Consider the following 23,452-nt stretch of genomic DNA (forward strand, 5'->3'; position numbering starts at 1 on the left):
GTACACATAGCACCCAGTACTGACAGAAAAACACAGAATTGTTGACATTGTTGCAGATTTATTAAAAAAGAAAAACTGAAATATCACATGGTCCTAAGTATTCAGACCCTTTGCTCAGTATTTAGTAGAAGCCCCCTTTTGATCTAATACAGCCAGGAGTCTTTTTGGGAAAGATGCAACAAGTCTTTCACACCTGGATTTGGGGATCCTCTGCCATTCCTCCTTACAGATCCTCTCCAGTTCTGTCAGGTTGGATGGTAAACGTTGGTTGACAGCCATTTTTAGGTCTCTCCAGAGATGCTCAATTGGGTTTAAGTCAGGGCTCTGGCTGGGCCATTCAAGAACAGTCACGGAGTTGTTGTGAAGCCACTCCTTCGTTATTTTAGCTGTGTGCTTAGGGTCATTGTCTTGTTGGAAGGTAAACCTTCGGCCCAGTCTGAGGTCCAGAGCACGCTGGAGAAGGTTTTTGTCCAGGATATCCCTGTACTTGGCCGCATTCATCTTTCCCTCGATTGCAACCAGTCGTCCTGTCCCTGCAGCTGAAAAACACCCCCACAGCATGATGCTGCCACCACCATGCTTCACTGTTGGGACTGTATTGGACAGGTGATGAGCAGTGCCTGGTTTTCTCCACACATACCGCTTAGAATTAAGGCCAAAAAGTTCTATTTTGGTCTCATCAGACCAGAGAATCTTATTTCTCACCATCTTGGAGTCCTTCAGGTGTTTTTTAGCAAACTCCATGCGGGCTTTCATGTGTTTTACACTGAGGAGAGGCTTCCGTCGGGCCACTCTGCCATAAAGCCCCGACTGGTGGAGGGCTGCAGTGATGGTTGACTTTCTACAACTTTCTCCCATCTCCTGACTGCATCTCTGGAGCTCAGCCACAGTGATCTTTGGGTTCTTCTTTACCTCTCTCACCAAGGCTCTGCTCCCCCGATAGCTCAGTTTGGCCGAACGGCCAGCTCTAGGAAGGGTTCTGGTCGTCCCAAACGTCTTCCATTTGAGGATTATGGAGGCCACTGTGCTCTTAGGAACCTTAAGTGCAGCAGAAATCTTTTTGTAACCTTGGCCAGATCTGTGCCTTGCCACAATTCTGTCTCTGAGCTCTTCAGGCAGTTCCTTTGACCTCATGATTCTCATTTGCTCTGACATGCATTGTGATATGGAAGGTCTTATATAGACAGATGTGTGGCTTTCCTAATCAAGTCCAATCAGTATAATCAAACACAGCTGGACTCAAATGAAGGTGTAGAACCATCTCAAGGATGATCAGAAGAAATGGAAAGCACCTGAGTTAAATATATGAGTGTCACAGCAAAGGGTCTGAATACTTAGGACCATGTAATATTTCAGTTTTTCTTTTTTAATAAATCTGCAACAATGTCAACAATTCTGTGTTTTTCTGTCAGTATGGGGTGCTATGTGTACATTCATGAGGAAGAAGAATGAACCTAAATGATTTTAGCAAATGGCTGCAATATAACAAAGAGTGAAAAATTTAAGGGGGTCTGTATACTTTCCGTACCCACTGTATATCAGTATCGTTCAGTGTAAATCAAATAAATACAATATTTCTGTCTCTTATATACAGTCAATCCATTGAATAGCAATTCCTGTATATTTCAAAGTGCTGGTGTCACCATTTACATACATATAAATAAAAGTGAAGAGGGATGATATTGTGCTATACAAAGTATATAACTTATAAAAAGTGCTGCTGTGCATGACAGTAGTGCAATTAAATATGTGTCCATATCTCTATAACACTTAATAAATCAATATGGAGTGCTTGTGTTCCAATTAAATATAAATCATATAAAGTGAACAGGTGCGCGCGTAAATAAATAAATAAATATTTGTGTTCTGTGTCAAAAGTGCTAGTGTTTATCTCCTATAAACATAGATTATTCCTTAAGGTGACAATTAAATAATATACATATTCTCATCAAAGTATAAGTGTCCAATCCACAACTGTGACAAAATGAGATACAATAAAAATGACACATATTCAATTGCACTACTGTTATGCACAGCAGCACTTTATAAGTTATAAACTTTGTATAGCACAATATCATTCCTCTTCACTTTTATTTATATGTATGTAAATGGTGACACCAGCACTTTGAGATATACAGGAATTGCTATTCAATGGATTGACTGTATATAAGAGACAGAAATATTGTATATATTTGATTTACACTGAACGGTTCTAATATATATTACCTTTGATCAGAAGATAGTGAATACAACACTAATACATTTTGAGTTTCGTATGTAGCAAGCCCTGAAGCGCAATACAACCCCTATATATTGAATACTTCAGAATTAATCCTGCTGCTTTTGTCAGCAGTCACATCATCAATAAATACAAGAGAACCAGTTCCATTGGCAGCCATACATGCCCACGCCATGACACTACCACAACCATACTTCACTGATGCTTTGGATCATGAGCAGTTCCTTTCCTTCTCCATATTCCTTCTGGTACAAGTTGATCTTGGTCTCATCTGTCCATAGGATGTTGTTCCAGAACTGTGAAGGCTTTTTTAGATGTTATTTGGCAAACTCTAATCTGGCCTTCCTGTTTTTGAGGCTCACCAATGGTTTACATCTTGTGGTGAACCCTCTGTATTCACTCTGGTGAAGTCTTCTCTTGATTGTTGACTTTGACACACATACACCTACCTCCTAGAGAGTGTTCTTGATCTGGCCAACTGTTGTGAAGGGTGTTTTCTTCACCAGGGAAAGAATTCTTTGGTCATCCACCTTAGTTGTTTTCCGTGGTCTTCCGGGTCTTTTGGTGTTGCTGAGCTCACCGGTGCGTTCTTTCTTTTTAAGGATGTTCCAAACTGTTGATTTGGCCACACCAAATGTTTTTGCTATCCCTCTGATGGGTTTGTTTTCAGCCTAATGATGGTTTGCTTCACTGATAGTGACAGCTCTTTGGATCTCATATTGAGAGTTGACAGCAACAGATTCCAAATGCAAATAGCACACTTGAAATGAACTCTGGACCTCTTATCTGCTCCTTGTAAAATAGATAATGAGGGAATAACACTCACCTGGCCATGGAACAACTGAGCAGCCAATTGTCATTACTTTTGGTCCATTTGTTTAATTTCAAATCCATTGTGGTCGTGTATAGAGCCAAAAAGATTAGAATTGTGTTGATGTCCCATTATTTATGGAACTGACTGTATCGGCTTTGCCTACTTTCTAGGTGCCCTGCAACACTAGTTAGGATGTTGGGGCAAGGCGCCTCCCCTTGGCACAGGGCCACCTTACATCAATGTATGAATGAAAACATTCGACCTGGAGAGAAAATAGAATAAAAACATTTGTTTTCCCACCATGTGCACAAAACAAATGTACTTGTAGTTGCATAGGATGAATAGCTCTGCGCATATGTCATGAATACACCCCTAGGTGTGGGGTTTATGTGTATTATTTGTAATGCAGATTAGGCAACCACCTTAGGGTGCCAGGACGGGGGGATGGTAAAATACGCTGGGGATTTGCATTTTAAATGTGCTGCAAACATGTGCTTTTAACACACTCCTGGCCGCTTTAGCTAAGCTATTTGCTTTCAGAAAATATGTAATGTTTTGGGGGTTTTAAAGTGGATGTAAACCCCATTCATTAAAGTTGACCTGGGCACATATAGTTTACTTATCTCTCTAAAGCCCTAAGTCCAGTGTCTTCCTGCTGCTTCGTTCCTCTGTTATCAGCACGATAACTTCTGACAAGTTCTCTGACACAGGAGATAAAAGCAGCTGGAAATTTGTGTCAGGGTGGGTGCATAGAGATAGATTAGCAGAGAGCTTGTCTATTCACAGTACAGCTCTGCATGTTTCTTCCTTTCTCTGCCTATGTGGAGGGGGGAGGGGGTGCCTTTCCTCCAATCGGCTGTCATACAGTGTATGCCAAGACTCCACACCAGTGCTGGAACAGGAAGAAAAAATTCTAACACGATGTTCACTTTCTAAACAGTGTAGAAAGTTGAAGACAGCAGATATACAAATAAAATGTATGTAAGGAGATTTGTTTTATCTCTGTGTATCATCGGAGACTGATCACATCACTGGGTATATGTGAGGGTTTACATTCACTTCAAGCAATCTTCAGGCTTATAATTTTTAAAATGTGTAAACAAAAAATGTAAAAAGCTTGCCAGTGAGGGTAAGCGGGGAATACACAACCAGGGGGTCCTCATTACGCACTGTCAGTGTGGAGGGGAGGAGGGGTGGTGTGAAGACAGTGAGGGGGGGCGCAAAATGCACCTTTGCCTGAGTAGAAAAAAATCCTTGCACTGACCCTGCGTATGTCCAAACTGAATATATTGGCTTAATATGTGTTACCCAAGTGAATGCCACATTTTATTGTAACATTGAATAATAATAAATATCCACTTGACCTCCGGAAGATTTGCCCCTTTCATGACCAGGCCATTTTTTGTGATACAGCACTGCGCTACTTTAACTGACAATTGCACGGTCGTGCGACACTGTACCCAAATAATATACAGTATATGTCATTTTATTTTACACAAATAGAGCTTTTTTTTGTGGTATTTAATTGGTTTTTATGTTTTGGGCTATAAATAAAAGGAATGTCAGTTTTAAACAAAAATAGCTATATTTTTTTACTTCTGCTATTTTTACTTTCTGCGATAAAATATATTCAATAAAAAAATCTAATTTCTTCATTAATTTAGGCCAATTATATATTTTGTTACATATTTTTGGTAAAAAAAAAATTCCAATAAAAGTATATTGATTGGTTTATACCAATTTCGAACGATGGTATATATACTGGAATTTTTATTTATTTAATTTTTTTATACTAGTATTGACGGCGATCAGCGACTTATAGCGGGACTGCTATATTGTGGCGGTCATTGGACACTAACTGACACTTTGTGGGAACCAGTGACACTAATACAGTGATCAGTATTAAAAATATGCACTGTCACTGTACTAATGGCACTGGCTGGGAAGGGGTTTAACATCTAGGGCAATTAAAAGGTTAACTGTGTGCCTAGCCAGTGTTTTGTGTAAACAGTTTAGTGCTTTTAGTAAGGGAAGTGATGAATTTTATTCCCTGCCTAGCAGGGAAAGAAAATCTATCACATTCCCCCTGTCAGAACGGAGCTCTGCATTGTTTACATAGGCAGAGCTCTGTTCTGTGTGTTTTCCTGATGATCGGCGGGGGTCGACAGACATCCATTGGCTGGCACCCACTGATCGGCTTCTGCTGTGACAGATCACAGCAGAAGCAACACACCGGCGGTGCACGCGCGCCCCCTACCCGGAAGTGCCAGATCACGTACTAGGTATCTGATCTGGCACAGAGGAGCCGCTTTGCCGCAGTCGGCAAGTGGATATACAGTAGATTACATATACAGTAGATGTGAACATTTTAAAACTACATTTTAAAAGATTACCTATTCGTTTTCTGATCTGTTTATTTAAACTGGAAATCCTCTGAAATTCAGATTACATTTTTTAAAATGCTTCTTCAATACTTTAACACTGAGCAGTTAGTGTCTCTTTTACTTACGTCAACTTTTGTTTTCTGTTTACTTGCATTTAAAAGCCAGCACAAAAAAAAAATGGATCTCTTTAAAATATTCAATGTTTTTTTCCCCTTCTTCCAGGGACAGGGGGCGCTGTCAGAAAGACTGAGGAGCTTCAGCATGCAGGACCTGTCTAGCATTCGGGGTGAAAGCCCGTCGCCATCTCCGGTCACACCGCGCACAACGAGCAAAACCACTAAGTCTAAATTATCTCGGAGTGCAACCCAGGGCAGCGAGCCATCAGGTTGGTGGAGATGTCATAAAAACTTGTCCTTGTCCACCATGTCACCTTCTCACCTAATGATGTCCTATGTGTCACAGTGATCACACTGGTCTCACAAACTGCCATATTCAACAATACACAAACTATGTAGCTTACAACAGAGCAGTGACTTTGTTTCACTCAATCCAGGCCCAGCATGCGGATTTATGAAGAGAAATTGTTCCTACCAGGCACAGTAGTTTATACTTTTGCTGTTACAGATAAATTCTTGAAGAAATATTCTGGTTCAGTTGTACACTGACATTGCTGACAAAAGGAGGTTCTTTCACTTGAACCCCTCATCCAAAAGTTACAAGGATTTCAGCTTTGCCAAGAGGCCTTGTTGGTATTAGGAGAGAATGCAAAGGGGGCTTCTACCATTTTCAGGCTTACACATGTGCAGAATGAAAAAACGTTGTTTTGATTTGTTATTTATATAAATTAATTTCCTTTAATTCATTTTTGGAATTTGTTTCATTTATTCGAGTTCGAATGAATTAGAATTTTCCTTAATTTGGTCGAATTGAACTCAATTTGAACAAATTTGGAAAATCAAATTGATTCAAATTCCATTGAAAATCGAATTTATTCTATCGAAATTCAAATTTTGGGAGATGGTTAAATTCTTTCTATTCAATTCTGTTCTATTGTTGTTTCTGTTCTATTCCTTTCTATTCTATTCTTTTATTTTCTATTCTATTCTTTTCTATTATATTCTTTTCTATTCTATTCAAATTTATTCTATTCCAAATTCAAATTTCGGAAGCGGGTTATATTGTTATATTCGTTCTATTCTATCCTATTGTTTTTTCTATTTTAGTCTATTCTATTCCTTTATTTTTTTTCTATTTTTTTCTATTCCATTCCATTCTTTTCTCTTCTATTCAAATTCAAATTTATTTTATTCAAAATTGGAATTCCAGAGGATGTTTATATTCTTTCTATTTTATTTTATTCTATTTTATTATTTTATTACCTATTCTATCCTTTTCTATTCTATTCAAATTTGATTTTGTTCTATTTGAAATTTACGATTTTCAGAAGAAGGTTATATTCTTTCTATTTTATTCTATTCTATTATATATTTTTTTTTCTATTCGTTTTCTTTTCTTTTCCATGCTATTCTTTTCCTTTTCTTCTATTCTATTCTTTGTATTCTTTGAATTCAAATTCATTCTATTTGAAATTCTAATATAAAAAGGTGGTTATATTCTTTCTATTTTCTTCTATTATATTTTTTTATTCTATTCCATTCCTTTATTTTCTATTCTATTTTGTTCTGTTATTTTATTTTCTATTCCTTTATTTTCTATTCTATCCCTTTATTTTCTATTGTGTTTTTCATATTCTTTTATTTAGTATTCTGTTCTGTTTTACTCTTTTATATTCTATTCTTTTATTTTCTATTCTATTATTTTCTATTCTGTTCTATTGTTTTCTGTTATATTCCTTTATCTTGTTATCTATTTTATTCTCTTCTGAAATTCAAATTCGATTAGAAAACTATTCGAATTCGATTAGAAAACTATTCGAATTCGAATTTCGTCCGAAACTTTCATTTTATTTTGGATTCGTATAAATTCATTACTATTGTAATTCTGAAATTCAGATACATCCCAATTTCCGAATTTCGATTTGAAACAAACCGCACATGTCTATTAAGGCTGTGGATATTCAAGTATTTGCATATTCCTTAACCAGTAAATAAACTTTAAAACAAGCCCCCCAACAAGCTCTGTAATGTAGCTGCAGGCACTGTGGGGAAATTCATCCTCAATGCAGAAGAACTGAACTTGAAATAATTGTATCTGGAGCTCAGTATATTCTCCTTCCTTGGATGTGTGCTAAGAGGAGAGCAGAGGTAGGGGATCTGCTGAGTCACTGCTGGGAGGGGGAGTAGAGTTGGCTGAGTTGTTGAACCCCTTCTGGGGGGGGGGGGGTAGGCACATGCAGTAGGTCACTGCCGGGAGAGTAGCAGAGGGAGTTGAGCTTACATTCACCCATAGTAATGAGTGTCTGTACACAGGGATGTGCTGCACTTACATAAACCCGTGCACGGTTGTAAATCCCTGGATGCTCACAAGTCACGTTTATGGATTTGTGTGTGGGTTTATGCAAATACAACATGCACTATATTGTCAAAAGTTTTGGGACGCCTGCCTTTACACCCACATAAACTTTAATGGCATCCCAGTCTTAGTCCGTAGGGTTCAATATTGAGTTGGTCCACCCTTTGCAGCTATAACAGATTCAACTCTTCTGGGAAGACTGTCCACAAGGTTTAGGAGTGTGTCTATGGGAATGTTTGACAATTTTTCCAGAAGTGCATTTGTGAGGTCAGACACTGATGTTGGACGAGAAGGTCTGGCTCACAGTCTCCACTCTAATTCATCCCAAATATGTTTTTTCGGGTTGAGATCAGGACCTTGCTTTGTGCACTGGTCCAAATCATTTGGTGGAGGGGGGTTATGGTGTGGGGTTGTTTTTCCGCTTTGGGGCTTGACCCCTTAGTTCCAGTGAAGGGAACTCTTATTTCATACTTCCAACTTGATGGGAACAGTGCACAAAGCAAGGTCCAAAAAGACTTGGATGAGCGAGTTTGGGATGGAGGAACTTGACTGGCCTGCACAGAGTCCTGACCTGAACCCAATAGAACACCTTTGGCATGAATTAGAGCGTAGATTGCGAGTCAGGCTTTCTCATCAACGTCAGTGCCTGACCTCACAAATGCATTTCTGGAATATTAGTCAAACATTCCCATATACACACTCCTAAACCTTGTGGACAGCCTTCCCAGAAGAGTTGAAGCTGTTAAAGCTGCAAAGGGTGAGCCAACTCAATATTGAATCCTACGAACTAAGACTGGAATGCCATTAAAATTCATGTGCGTGGAAAGGCCGGCGTCCCAATACTTTTGACAATATAGTGTATGTCTCCTGGGTGCAGAAATATGTCCAAAATTGACATTGTATGTCCTCATGGTCATGTGTCCATGAGGCCTTAGGTTTGGTGCTGTTTTTCTTCAGAGGCAAGAGAAGATGATTGGCACTGTGCTTAGTAAGTGTGGGAAAACCAACATGCTGTGGTTTCTCTGTCTTTGAAGCTACAATAGTTTCAGTATTGATCACTGGGGCTTAGTGCATGAGGTCATTATATATAAATGTGTCACCCCCCACATTACCAGAATACACATGAATAATAGGAGTATTGTACACAGCAGAAATGGGAGAACATAATTACAGTGGATACATAGAACGGCTTGTAGGATAGCTGACTGTATTCTCTATGTCATTTGTCACTTAGTCATAGAGAATGCCAGCTTTGTCCCGTGTGCATGCGATGGTATGACTGCTAATTATCTCAGCATGGTGGTCACTTCATTGAATGATTATACAAATGATATATTATTTTAGATAATATATTTCTGTTAAAGGTAATTGCATCTATTTACTAGCATTACTGTAATAAGATAAGTATTGACACTTGTAATGCCGGAACATCGAGGCTGCCCATGGCTGAAGTAAGGGTGGCACCTTATTGCATTAGTCACAGCTTTGGTCCAGGCAGATGTTGTAATAAGAGTCATTTGGAACCTGCTTGTTGCACTCTTGCAGTTCCTCTTACACTATATTGTCGAAAAGTATTGGGACACCTGCCTTTACACGCACATGAATTGTAATGGCATCCCAGTCTTAGTCCGTAGGATTCAATAATAATTAATAAGTTGACCCATCCTTTGCAGCTATAACAGCTTCAACTCTTCTGGGAAGGTTGTCCACAAGGTTTAGGAGTGTGTCTATGGGAATGTTTGACCATTCTTCCAGAAGTGCATTTGTGAGGTCAGGCACTGATGTGGACAAGAAGGACTGGCTCATCCCAAAGGTGTTCTATCGGGTTGAGGTCAGGACTCTGTGCAGGCCAGGCACATTCCTCCACCCCAAACTCACTCATCCATGTCTTTATGGACCTTGCTTTGTGCACTGGTGCACAGTCATGTTGGAACAAGAAGGGACCATCCCCAAACTGTTCCCAAAAAGTTGGGAGAATGACATTATCCAAAATGTCTTGGTTTGCTGATACCTTACGAGTTCCCTTTACTAGAACTAAGGGGCCCAACCCCTGAAAAACAACCCCACACCATAATCTCCCCTCCACCAAATGATTTGTACCATAGGTGTGCACAGCCTATTGCGTTAGGGTGTGCATCCCAAAGCTCAAACACATATGTGTGTATGCATATGTATATATACTTAAAGTGTCAGTAGAGCAGTGGACGGTGTCAGTAGAGCAGTGGATGGTGTCAGTAGAGCAGTGGATGGTGTCAGTAGAGCAGTGGACGGTGTCAGTAGAGCAGTGGACGGTGTCAGTAGAGCAGTGGACGGTGTCAGTAGAGCAGTGGACGGTGTCAGTAGAGCAGTGGATGGTGTCAGTAGAGCAGTGGATGGTGTCAGTAGAGCAGTGGATAGTGTCGGTAGAGCAGTGGACGGTGTCAGTAGAGCAGTGGATGGTGTCAGTAGAGCAGTGGATGGTGTCAGTAGAGCAGTGGACGGTGTCAGTAGAGCAGTGGACGGTGTCAGTAGAGCAGTGGATGGTGTCAGTAGAGCAGTGGACGGTGTCAGTAGAGCAGTGGACGGTGTCAGTAGAGCAGTGGATGGTGTCAGTAGAGCAGTGGATGGTGTCAGTAGAGCAGTGGACGGTGTCAGTAGAGCAGTGGATGGTGTCAGTAGAGCAGTGGACGGTGTCAGTAGAGCAGTGGACGGTGTCAGTAGAGCAGTGGATGGTGTCAGTAGAGCAGTGGACGGTGTCAGTAGAGCAGTGGACGGTGTCAGTAGAGCAGTGGATGGTGTCAGTAGAGCAGTGGACGGTGTCAGTAGAGCAGTGGATGGTGTCAGTAGAGCAGTGGACGGTGTCAGTAGAGCAGTGGACGGTGTCAGTAGAGCAGTGGATGGTGTCAGTAGAGCAGTGGACGGTGTCAGTAGAGCAGTGGACGGTGTCAGTAGAGCAGTGTATGGTGTCAGTATTTTGTTTTTTTCTACAGTTTTTTTTAGGAGCCCCATTAGGGGACTTTGGTGAAATATCAGGGGTCTAAACAGGGGGAATCTATGCCACAAAGTATGAATAGGGTGTGCCCAGACATACCCTGTGTGCACACCTATGATTTGGACCAGTGCACAAAGCAAGGTCCATAAAGACAAGGATGAGCGAGTTTGGGGTGGAGGAACTTGACTGGCCTGCACAGAGTCCTGACCTCAACCTGATAGAACACCTTTGGGATGAATTAGAGCGGAGACTGTGAGCCAGGCCTTCTCTCCAACATCTTTGCCTGACCTCACAAATGCGCTTCTGGAAGAATGGTCAAACATTTCCATAGACACACTCCTAAACCTTGTGGACAGCCTTCCTAGAAGAGCTAAAGCTGTTATAGCTGCAAAGGGTGGGCCAACTCAATATTGAACCCTACGGACTAAGACTGGGGTGCCATTAAAGTTCATGTGTGTGTGTAAAGGCAGGTGTCCCAATACTTTTGGTAATATAGTGAATCTAAACTGCTTCAATGGAAATCAATGTTATTTTACATGTCATGTGAATCGGATGCAGTTGAAAAGGCATCCAATTCGCATACATGTGAACCGAGCCTTACCGAACCCAGTGCTGTCAGCTCATGGCAGTTGCTCCGGATGCCTGAATTGAAGGCCTATACTCTGTATACTCTTCTTCCTTTGAATGGCGGTGGGGATCACGCTGAGGAGGGTTAGGCTGAAGAGGGGAATGACAGCAGGGGTCATGTTGAAGGGCTCTACAGCATGAACCATCTAAAAGCCGACCCCTGCTGTCATTTAAATAGACAAGAAATTCTAGTCTAATGATTCATATTCTTCTTTTACTGATTCGCCACAGTGCTGTAGCGGCTCCTAAACAATTTAAAATAAAATAAAATAAAAATGTATTTTACATTTTGAAGAGTACATACAGGAGATGCAATCTTGACAGGCAAGCAAATAACAGGACTACTAGGGATTTTGCCAGGCTGGCAACTTCCCTATTTTTTGGATGCATACAATGGCGCCACATCTGTTTGCCAATTTGATCAAGCATTAGTGAATTACCAAAGCATGAGTTCACATGGGTGGCAAAGGGGCAGTAAAAACAGGCAGTTGATATGAATTTTTACTGCCCTTTGAGGGTTACTCATGTGTGTACAAACTGCTGTGGCTGTGATTCTTTACTTCTGGGAGCTGCAAATTTAAAGCAGAGGTAAACCCATAGATTTACCAATAGTAAAAAAAACTGTTACATTTTCGGCACATGCTGGGAGTGTAAGTGTCCATTCACACTACTGCGACTTGTCAGGCGACTGGTCAGCCTGACAAGTCGCGGTCCATTGTGTGGTACAGGAACGGTTCTAATAGGAGCGACTTAGAAAAAGGTTCCTGTTCTACTTCATGGCGACATCGGAGCGACTTGCATAGACATTCATTATATGAAGTCCGTGCACGCGACTTCACAGGTCACCCCGAAGTCGTGCCGCGTTAGTGTGAACCGGCACTTACTGTCACATTGACTGTGCTCTCAACCAAACTGTCAAACCATCCAATGGCTGGTGTCATAACTGATCACATGTTCAGCGTTCAGCATCATGGCAGTTGAAGATTAACCGGAAGGATTTGCCCCCTTAATGACCAGGCCATTTTTTTGCGATTCGCCACTGCGTTACTTTAACGGACAAGTGCGACGCTGTGCCGAAATACAATCGATGTCCTTTTTTCCCCACAAATAGAGCTTTCTTTTGATGTTATTTGATCACCTGTGCGATTTTTTTTTTTTTTTTTTTGCGCTATAAACAAAAGAGAAGAGCGACAATTCTGGAAAAAAAACCCCAATATTTTTCACATTCTGCTATATAACATTCCCAAAAAAAAAAATGAAATCAATCAATCCAAATTTTTAATCTTTTTAGGCCAATATGTATTCTGCTACCTATTTTTGGTAAAAAAAAAAAAAAAAAAATCGCAATAAGCGTATTTTGATTGGTTTGCGCAAAAGTTATCACGTCTACAAACTAGGGGAAAGATTTGTCATTTTTATTTATTTATTTTTTTTATTAGTAATGGCAGCGATCTGATTTTTAGCAGGACTGCGACATTGCGGCGGACAGATCGGACCCCTAACTGACATTTTTGACACTTTTGGGGGGGACCAGTGACATTACTACAGTAATCAGTGCTAAAAATATGCACTGTAACTGTAATAATGACACTGGCAGGGAAGGGGATACCCTAGAGGTGATCAAAGGGTTAATTGTGAGCCTTGAGATTGTTTTCTAACTGTGGGGGGAGGGGCGTGTGAAATGATCATAGAGACCTGTGATCCTATATAGAAGGGTCACAGGTGATCTGTGATCATTTCAGAGAGATGAACTGTGGGCTGTGTTTACAACAGCTGACCGTCCTTCTCTCTCAGTGGGGAGCGATCGTGGCCACTGGTCCCGTGGATCGGCATCCCCGCTGCCTAGTGGTGGTGGGAGTGTGCCGGCGACGGCATGCTTTCCCCCAGCACCACTCCCGTGAACCAACGTACCCCTACCTCGATTCGCGCAGCCGAGCCAGCCTGCCGCAGTAAAACAACAATTGATCACCTGTGCGATTTCTATTTTTTGCACTATAAACAAAAAAAAGAGCGACAATTCTGAAAAAGAAAAAAACAATATTTTCACATTCTGCTATATAACATTCCCCAAAAAAATGTAAAAATCAAAATGTTTTAACATTTTAGGCCAATTTGTTTTCTGCTACATATTTTTGGTAAAAAAAAAAAAAAAAAATCGCAATAAGTATAAATGTGGCGGGCGGTCGTAAAGTGGTTAAACACACTGTGAACACACTGTATATAGCTGGTTGCTAAAGAGCGGGCCAGGAAGCCGGGTTCCCTGCTGACAGCTAAATGTAAAAAAAAAATAAAATAGTGAAAAAGAACAGCGCGTGATCGAGTGCGATGTGGGACTTGCAGGGTTCCCGGATCGCATATGTGTGAACCGGCACTAAGGCTTTAATCGTTGTGTGTGTGCAAGTTCCAAAAGATTCCCCAGATGAAGGTTCTTGGGGGAATAGTTGATCGATTGGTTTGATGAGATGCTCATTATTGCTGTTCAATGATAAGATTTGGCGATCATCCCTTTTCTTCGCTGTATTTAAGTATAACTAAGGGCAAAACTTTTTTTTTTTTTGTTAGTTTTGGATAGAGTGGAGAGGGATTAGAACCCCTGTCAGGTTTTATTTCTGTCAGTGCCCCCGATAAGGAGATTCACCCTCTCTATTTCTGCTGTTTACCATTATCTTTGAAAGTGAAAATAAAAGAAAACACCAAATTTTGGGTTGTCCCCAGAAAAATAATACAAAGGGGGCACTAGTTCTGGTGACTTGGGGGTCACCAATGAATTCCCTTAACCCCTTCCGGCTGACGGAATTCAAATTTGCGGCCTCGGCTTCAAAGGGTTGTACCGGGGGATGCCTGCAGCTAGAGGCATCACCCCGGTACCGTTGTTTGGAGCCGATGGTCGGCTTTCTTATAATGACAACCGATGCGGCTAAGAAGCCACTCAGTTGTTTTACAGGGAGCGGGAGGGGACACCCCCCTCCTGCTGCCTTCCGCGGCTAGCCCGGGCCTCCTGTCTCCCTGGGAGTCCCGAGTAACCAGCCGACACATCCGCCAGCTGGCCAAAGACCCAAACAAAGCCAGATTCAGCTTTGATTGGGTCTCCGATGTAGAAACCCGGAAGCAATGTCATGACATCACTTCCCGTTACTGAAGCCTTAAAGGCGCCAGATTTCTAAAAAATTACAGCATTCAAACCAGCCAAACTTGGCGTTTTGAATGCTTTGAAGTGCAGTGGAGTGGTTTGGGGTCTTTTAGACCCCAGATCCCTCCATAAAGAGTACCTGTCACTGCCTATTACTGTCACAAGGGATGTTTACATTCCTTGTCACAGCAATAAAAGTGATCAAAAACATTTTTTTTAACCACTTGCCGACTGCCTAACGCCGATCTACGTCGGCAGTCAGCCCCTCACAGGCAAAGTGACGTAGGGCTACGTCACTAGCTTGTGAGGGTCTAGGGAGCGAGCGCGCGCCCCCGGAGGCGCGCTCCCGCTCCCGCGTGGTCACAGACCCCCCCGCGCGTGTGACCAGCAGACCCGATGTCCGCCGGTCACTCGGCGATCGGCGGGGGAGAGGGAGAATGTCAGGCAGCTTGTGTAAACAAGCCACCTGTCATTCTCCTCGCTGTAAAGACACTGATCAAACGGATCTAGTATGTAGATCCGTTGATCAGTGTCCTTACAGCTCAAGCCACAGCCAATCACAGTAGAAAGCACGCCCCTAGGGACACACACAGCACCTCCCTCCCAAATAAAGTTAACCCCTTCACTACCAGTGTATTTTTACAGTAACAGTGCATATGTATAGCACTGATTACTGTAGAAATGTCACTGGTAACCCCAAAAGTGTCACAAATGTCAGTCAAGGGTCCGATCTGTCCGCCGCAATGTCGCAGTACCGCAAAAAAAAAAATCGCAGATCGCCGCCATTACGCGTTAAAAAAAAAACAACAAAAATGACAAAAATCTTTCCCTTTGTTAGTAAACGCGATAACTTTTGCGCAAACCAATCAAAATACGTTTTTTGCGATTTTTTTTACCAAACATATGTAGCATAAAACAAATTGGCCGAAAATTTTAAAAAATTTAGATTTTTACTTTTTTTTTGGGGGGAATTTCATATAAAAAAATGTGAAAAATATTGTTATTTTTGCAAAATTGACGCTCTTTTTTTGTTTATAGCGCGTGATCAAAAAATCGCACAGGTGATCAAATACCACCAAAAGAAAGCTCTGTTTGTGGGAAAAAAAGGACGTCAAATTCGTTTAGGTACAGCGTCACACGACCGCGCAATTGTCCGTTAAAGTCACGCAGTGCCGAATCGCAAAATACCCCCTGGTCAGGAAGGGGGTAAAATCTTCCGGGGCTTAAGTGGTTAAAGGTACAGTGTAAAAATAAAAAAATAAAATAAAATAAATAAGAATAAAAAAAAAAAATTAAAGCGCCCCCTCCCTCCGTGCTCATGCGCAGAAGTGATCATATATGTAAGCCGTGCCCGCATATGTAAATGGTGTTCAAACCACATATGTGAGGTATCGCCGCGATCGTTAGAGCAAGAGCAATAACTCTAGCACAGCACCTCCTCTGTTGTTCTAAACTGGTAACCGTTAAGATTTTTAAAGCGTCGCCTTTGGAGAGTTTTAAGTAATGTAGTTTGTCGCCATTCCATGAGTGTACACAATTTTAAAGCATGACATGTTAGGTATCTATTTACTCGGCGTAACATCATCTTTCACATTATATAAAAAATTGGGCTAACTTTACTGTTTTTTTTTTTTAATTCATGAAACTGTATTTCTTCCAAAAAAAAGTGCATTTGAAAGACTGCTGCGCAAATACCGTGTGACATAAAATATTGCAACGATTGCCATTTCATTCTCTATGGAGAATAAAAAAAAATATATATATATATATATATATATATAATGTTTTGGGGGTTCCTAAGTCATTTTCTTGCAAAAAAAAAAAAAAAAACATCTGATTTTACCAGCAACAAATGTCAGAAAAAGGCTTAGGCATAATTTGCAGGGATTTCCTCCCACTTCCTGTTTGGCTATCGGGACAGGAAGTGAAGGGAAATCTCCCCAATGGGACACAGATGAAAAAAAAAAAAAAAAATCAGGGAGAGGTTATAACTCTCTATCCAAAAGGAAAAATAAAAGTTTTGCCAATAGTTCTACTTGTCTTGCCTGTCCAGGCCAGGTTTGGAAAACACCCTTTTATAACAACTTTTTATCAATCGGACCATGTTCTCACTCCCAACATGCAGAACAAATCTGATACTGAAAACACAGATGGGAAACAAAGAGTAGAAGAATTTATTTTTTTACAATAATTCCATACACTCATACAATGCTGGCCCTTTTTGCAGAGTGTTCATGCTGTTCTGCTGGCAAAGTCCTGCGAGGTGAGTGTAAAGGATCCATCTAAGCCGGCTTCTGTCCTAACAGCTGTAAATTGCCTTTTCTTGGAATAATTATCATTTGTGTGAAAAGACATAATTATACCAGTAACCCCATTTTGGATCAGACTTTTACTAACCATAAATCTTTGCTAGAGGAAATCTGTACAGCAGAGCAAGGTGACAGTATTTGTGGCTTTTCATGCATGAAGATTTTCTGTGCTTTTCAAGGGGGATTGTAGTAATGTGTTGGAGCTGTCTGCCTGTGAGGCTTTGTATGGTTATCGATGGGATCATGCGCCCTCTGCTGTCAAATACAAGCATAGCAGTGTTAGTCAAGATATGAAAACTGTCATTTTTAGGCAGGGGTGTAGATCCCTTGACATGGTTTCTAACATCATTATTGTCTGTATGGGTTCTTATTCCTAATACACAGTTGGGGGCCAGTTCACACCACATGCAGTCCAATGCATTTTTTTTTGCATCAAAAACTAATGGAAAGTAGGTTATATGGTTTCCAATAGCATAGTTCACACCAGTGCTTGCAGTTCCAGTGCATTCCTGTTTCCTGCACTGAACTGTACTGGAACTCTGTAAAACGCATCAAAAACGCACTGGAACCCACCTAAGTGTACCAAAAACATACTGGAACACACATGTCCCTATTTAAGGTTAAGAAAAACGAGGGGGGGGGGGGGGGAAATGCACTGGACTGCATTAAAAACGCACCAAAAATGCATCGAAAATGCGCATGCAGAAAAGAATCTGGAACACATTCTGACTGCGTTTCTATGTTGTAAACTGGCCTGAAGGGCACTTTATTTTCTAATCCTCAGGTGTTAAAGAGGTATTAAACCCAAAAGCAAACATTTATTATACAGAAGCTTACCAATTCTTAAATATGATGGCCGCGTTAGTTTTAATTTTTAGGCTTTCTTTCTTTTCTTTTTACCTGGTGATCTGGCCAGTAAATCTGGTATTTTTTAACAGAACAAGCTGTCCTGCAGATGTAGTAGTTACAGGGTTGAGACAAACCATTTGTCACTGACATGGGGTGCTTACTGTACAATGATCAGCTTTCATTTCTTTATCTAAGATCTTTATATAAAAAAAAAAAACTGATGTTAATTGCTTATAAAGTATTAGCTGACTATCGATGGGATCATGCGCCCTCTACTGTCAAATACGAGCATAGCAGTGTTAGTCAAGATATGAAAACTGTCATTTTTCTTTCATTCATTGACAGACACAGCTCCTGATCTTCATAACCATTGGGTTATACTGCAACCTACAGGAGTAGGACACTAGGCAGAAAAAGAATCTTGCTATGCCTATGGGCAGTCGCAGGGGGTATACTCCCTCTCTCTGCTAAAGTTACTCAGTTTTTTTCTGCCTACTCAGGAGTAGTTCCTTTCTGGGATCTCTGGTCTTGGCAAATTTTTTCAGATAGAAATTTTTTCTCCTGGTTTTTTTCCTGTGAGATCTACAATCAACTTCCGGACTGGGCGACGGGCTAGAAAATCGAGATCCAGTTGTTTCCCCTGTCTGGCCAGCAAGCACGCGCAGACATCAGCTCCGCGCTAGGTTGGCCGCAACATAGCCCCACAGGACGGGAGCTGGCGTGCAAGTTAAACACCTTGCGAGGTTGCATACGACCAGCTCTCGGGCCTGAGTCTCAGCATTCCTCCTGGCTGACAGCCCCCCATTTCGATGGCGAGGGGTTCTGTCTGGAGCGGTGCACGTCTGGTTCCTGGTATGGTGAGTAGTTGTCCCCCCTCTCCCCCTGGAGGGTTTTGGGGTGGACGTGGGTCCCTGTTTTGGATGGTCGGGCCCCCCTGGGTTCCCCTCCTTCCTGTCAGGCACCCCCCTTTCATCTGTCCCCATCCTACCCCTCCACTTATGCTGAGGCTGTGAGGGTTCTGGTCCACCTCCTGGGGTGGGGGCAGGGCGCTGTGCTGGCGATGGGGGCCGGGGGGGGGGGGTGCACCGTCAGCAACCGGATGATCGGCTGTGCGCGGGGGGGGGGGTTGTAACTGGTGGGGGCTCCTACCAGGGTCCCCAGTGCTGCCTGGGTGTGTCCTTGAGGCTTGGGGATCCCTCCTGGGTCCCTGGGAACCTCGTGGTGCTGCACGGGGCTGTCATTTTCTTGTAGCCTGTGTGTTTCTATGCACGGTGGCCATTGAAAATAGCGACAGCCATGACAGTGGAGCCCTGTAAGTGGCGATTTTGGCGGTGGAAGCCTCTCCTCTTCCCCTGGTGCTGACTCCGGGATCTTTTCACTTCTGGTCACCACACATGGAGTGAAGACTATCCTGGTGGCTGCAGGTGCCTGTTTCTGCTGGGTGGTGAGTCTGCTGGGGTTCTCTCCCTCTCTGCTAAGAATCGCTTAGTGCTTGTGCCTGGCGACTGGTTGGTGCTGCTAGCGCTGTGGGGGTTGTCCCTTTGCAGTGTTTTAAACTTTTTGTGAGGTCCCCCTGTTGACTCATGGAGTCTTTGGAGCACATCTCCCCACCTGACCCCCTCTCTGAGGCTGCGGGGCCCCTCTGGGTTCCCTTTGGCACTTACAAGCCATCCAGAGTGACAAAGGTGTTTCCTTTTCCCCGCCTATTTTAACAAAATTGTCGCTTAAGAGTGGGGAGGTCCAAAGCGTCCCCTTGGGGTACCTAAGTGATTTACTAGGCGTTACCCCCATGAGGAGTCCCTTATTAAGAAGTGGACTATTCCACTGGTGGTGGACCCTCCGGTGTTCAGATTGAACAAGGCAACCATGATTCCGGTTGAAGATTCCCCGGCCTTTAAGGATCCGACTGACAGGAAGGCGGAGGCTGTGGCCCGCAATATGTACACTCTGGCTGGTTCGGCACTGAACAATGAAGAGAAATAACACCGCTCAGGCTAGTCAAAGTCCACGATTCAAGGTGGGTGCTGAACCTCGGCTCGCCACCAGAAGAAGCATGAAAGAAGAAAATGGTTGCATACCTCCACGGAATCCAATGAAGAAAAGTTCCTTTATTCACATAAGTGGTACAAGGTACAGCAGGGTAGGACAGTAGACTCATTTCACACGACTGCTACGTGCTTGTTCACTACAAAAGTGAACAAGCAGTGTAGCAGTCGTGTGAAATGCGTCTACTGTCCTACCCTGCTGTACCTTGTACCACTTATGTGATCAAAGGAACTTTTCTTCATTGGATTCCGTTGTGGTGTGCGACCGTTTTCTTCTTTCATGATTTGGCACTGAGGCCGGTATTCACCATTGTCCTGATGTCACAAACTCTGACCGAAACTAAAAGCTAAACTTTTACGCCGTGACCTGGAGAGAGAACAGCTCCCCCCCCCCCCCCCCCACATTTGCTGAGCTGGCAGACCAGCTGGTCCAGGTGCCACAGTTTATCTGTGATGCTCCCCTAGTGGCTTGGCTCTCTTTTTCGGCAGTAGTTCTTCGGTGTGTCTTTTGGCTTAAATGCTGGTCTGCGGACCAGACTTTTAAAAAGGCCTTAAATGATCTCCACCTTCAAGGGGATCGTCTGTTTGGGGCTAACCTGGGTAACATCATTAAAGGTCTCACAGGGGGAAAGAGTACTTTTTTCTGCAGGCTACTAAGGGTAAGGAACCTCATCATAGACGTGGGCCCTCCTTCCCGGCTCATAAGAAGTTTTTTCATTCCTCAGGGTCGACTGACAAGGGCTCGAAGTCTTTCAGAGCCTCCTCTGGAGGATCCAAATGAACCTGGATTGGCAAGCTGAGAACGGGCTTCTCCAGACATGCAGACAAGGCTCTTTCAGAATGAAGGTGTGCCCTCACCCGTATCGGGGGTGAGGGACATCTTCATTGCTTTCCGAAGCTGTGGACTTCCCTGGTACATGACAAGTGGGTCCACAAAGTCATTCGGTCGGCTACAAGATCGAGTTTTGCTTTTGTCCCCCGGCAAGGTTCTTTCCTTCCAGCCTGCGCCTGTCCCCGGACCATTTGCAGTGTCTGTTTGGCATGGTACAAGACCTGTTACTTCAAGGGGTGATTGTCCCAGTTCCGACTTCGGATCGTTTTTAGGGTTTTAACTCAAACCTGTTTACAGTTCCCAGGAAGGAAGGCAAGGTGTGTCCAATCCTGGACCTCAAGGCGCTGAACTGCTTTGTGTGGGTGCAGAAGTTCCTGCTTCAGGGGGATTTCCTTGCCTCTATCGACATCAAGGATGCTTACCTTCACATTCCAATATGTGCGAGTCACCAGCGTTTCCTCTGCTTTGCCGTGGAAGAGGAGCATTATCAGTTTGTGACGTTACCCTTTGGTCTCGCCTCTGCTCCTTGGGTCTTCACAAAAGTGTTAGCCTCGGGGCTAGCATTGTTATGCCAACGAGGGACCGCGGTACTGGGCTACTTGGATGACCTCCTTGTGCAAGTGGAGTTCTCTACTGCTCTGGTGGAAAACCTGGAAATTGCCATACGTACTCTGAGGAGTTCGACTGGATTCTGAATTTTCAGAAGTCTGCTCTGGTTCCGTCCACAGAGCTGGACTATCTGGGTCTGACTCTGGACTCGGCCTTAGCCAGAGTGCTCCTTCCTCTTGACAAACTCCAGAAATTTCAGACTGCAATTCTTCTACTGTCCAGCAGATGGTCATCTCCCCAGACTTGCATGCGGGTGCTGAACCTGATGATGTCTTCCTTCCAGGCAGTTCTGTTTGCACAGTTCCATACGAGGTCCCTGCAAAGTGAGATTCTGGCAGAATGGGAAAAGACTCCCCAATCTCTCTGCTCAGGGGATCTAGACACTGGAAGAGTCAAGACTACCGATCAATGTCTCGGAACTCCAAACGATCAGACTGTGCTGGACCATTGAACGGATCCTCTTCAGGGATGTCCAGTGCGCATTCAATTGGACAATGCCACAGCTTATGTCAATCACCAAGGGGGCACAAAAAGTGTCCTGGCGGCTCTGGAGGTAGCCAGCATTCCAAGGTAGGCAGAGCGGTTCGTTCCAGCCCTCTCCGCCGTACACTTTCCCGAGGTGGAAAACTGGCAGGAGGATTACCTCAGTCAGCAGGCATTTGAGCAAGGGGAGTGGTCCCTTCATCCGGAGGTGTTTCATCAGTTGTGTCTCCAATGGGACATCCCCGAGATGGATTTGTTGGCGTCTCGGCTCAACAGAAAGGTGCAGAGGTTTGTGGCTTGGTCACAGGATCCTCTGGCGGACGCCACAGACACGCTGGTGGCTCAGTGCAGTCTGTATTGTCTGATTTACGCCTTCCCTCCTCTCAAGCTTCTGCCAAGACTTCTACGCAGGATCAAGGCAGAAAGGATCCCAGTCATCGTAGTGGCTCCAAACTGACCTCGCCAGGCTTGGTACGCCAATCTGGTGTGGCTGGTTGCAGATGTTCCCTGGAAGCTTCCTCTCAGGGAGGATCTGCTATCCCAGTTACCAATCTTCCATCCTGCTTTACAGTCATTGGCTTTGACGGCTTTGCTGTGGAATGGCAGGTGCTGATGGATAAAGGTTTATCTGAGTCTGTGATTCCAACGCTGTTAAAATCTAGGAAGATCTATCATCGTACGTGGAAGATGTACGTTGTGTGGTGTGAGTCTGTTGGGGTTAATACTTGCTCTTTCTTGAAGGCTCGGATCTTGACCTTCCTTCAACGGGGGGGGGGGGGGGGGGTGTTGAACAGAAATTGGCCTTGAATACCATCAAGGGCTAGGTGTCGGCTTTAGGGGTCTTCTTCCAACGACCCATGGCCACACGCTCCCTGGAGCGTACCTTTCTTTTCAGGGTGTCCGACATTTTGGTTCCTCCAGTGCGGTTTCCGTTGCCGCCTTGGGACCTCATTTTGGTGTTTTCGGTCCTCCAGAAGCCTCCCCTTGAGAATCTTCAGGATATTCCCTTGCTTACGTTGTCTCAGAAGGTAACCTTTTTGGTGGCTATCACCTCTGCGTGCAGGGTGTCGGAACTGGTGGCTTTATCCTGTCGTTCACCTTACTTGGTGATTCACAGAGATAAGGTGGTTCTTCGCACCTGTCTATCGCTCCTTCCAAAGGTTGTCTCTGATTTTCATTTGAATGAAGACATTGTGTGCCTTCCCTGTGTCCCAGGCTGAAACATCCGAAAGAAAATTGCCTTGCATGCCTAGAATGGGGTCTGGGTAATTAGGGTGTACCTGGCAGCTACAGAGTCTTTTAGGAAGTCAGACGAAGTCAGACTTACTATTTGTGCTCGCGGATGGGCCTCAGAAAGAGTTGTCTGCTTCCTCTGCGACCATTTCCAGATAGATCAGACAGACGGTTATTCAGACCTATTCCATCCTGGGTCAGGTTCCTCCTTTCCCTGTCAAGGCGAACTCTATTTGGGCACTCAGTGCCTCCTGGGACTTTTCGTCATCAGGAGTCAGTGACGCAGGTTTGCAAGGTGGCCACCTGGTCGTCGCTGCACAATTTCACAAAGCTTTATAAAGTGGATGTGTTGGTATCTGCGGATGCTTCTTTTGACCGCAAGGTTTTGCAGGCTGCTGTTTAGAGGACCTGGTCCTCTTTGAGGGTTTATTGTTTTTTTTCAGGAGGGCTTTTTT

The 23,452-nt window shown here is 43.5% G+C and overlaps 1 protein-coding gene across 8 annotated transcripts in view; it reads left to right on the forward strand.

The window, feature by feature from the left end:
* REEP1 (receptor accessory protein 1) overlaps nucleotides 1-23,452 on the forward strand; it is a 189,918-nt gene that overhangs the window by 106,669 nt on the left and 59,797 nt on the right. For 5 of the 8 annotated variants that reach the window (XM_082258547.1, XM_082258541.1, XM_082258544.1 and 2 more), the window contains exons 6-7: nucleotides 5,660-5,822; nucleotides 16,865-16,900. In XM_082258547.1, coding sequence (XP_082114673.1) covers nucleotides 5,660-5,822; nucleotides 16,865-16,900 — 199 coding nt within the window. The remainder of the gene's footprint in view (nucleotides 1-5,659; nucleotides 5,823-16,864; nucleotides 16,901-23,452) is intronic. The other 3 variants (XM_082258543.1, XM_082258545.1, XM_082258548.1) reach the window with 1 other exon arrangement.

Source organism: Pelophylax lessonae, assembly GCF_965119305.1.
Source record: "Pelophylax lessonae genome assembly, chromosome: 1".
NCBI classification, from domain to species: domain Eukaryota; kingdom Metazoa; phylum Chordata; class Amphibia; order Anura; family Ranidae; genus Pelophylax; species Pelophylax lessonae.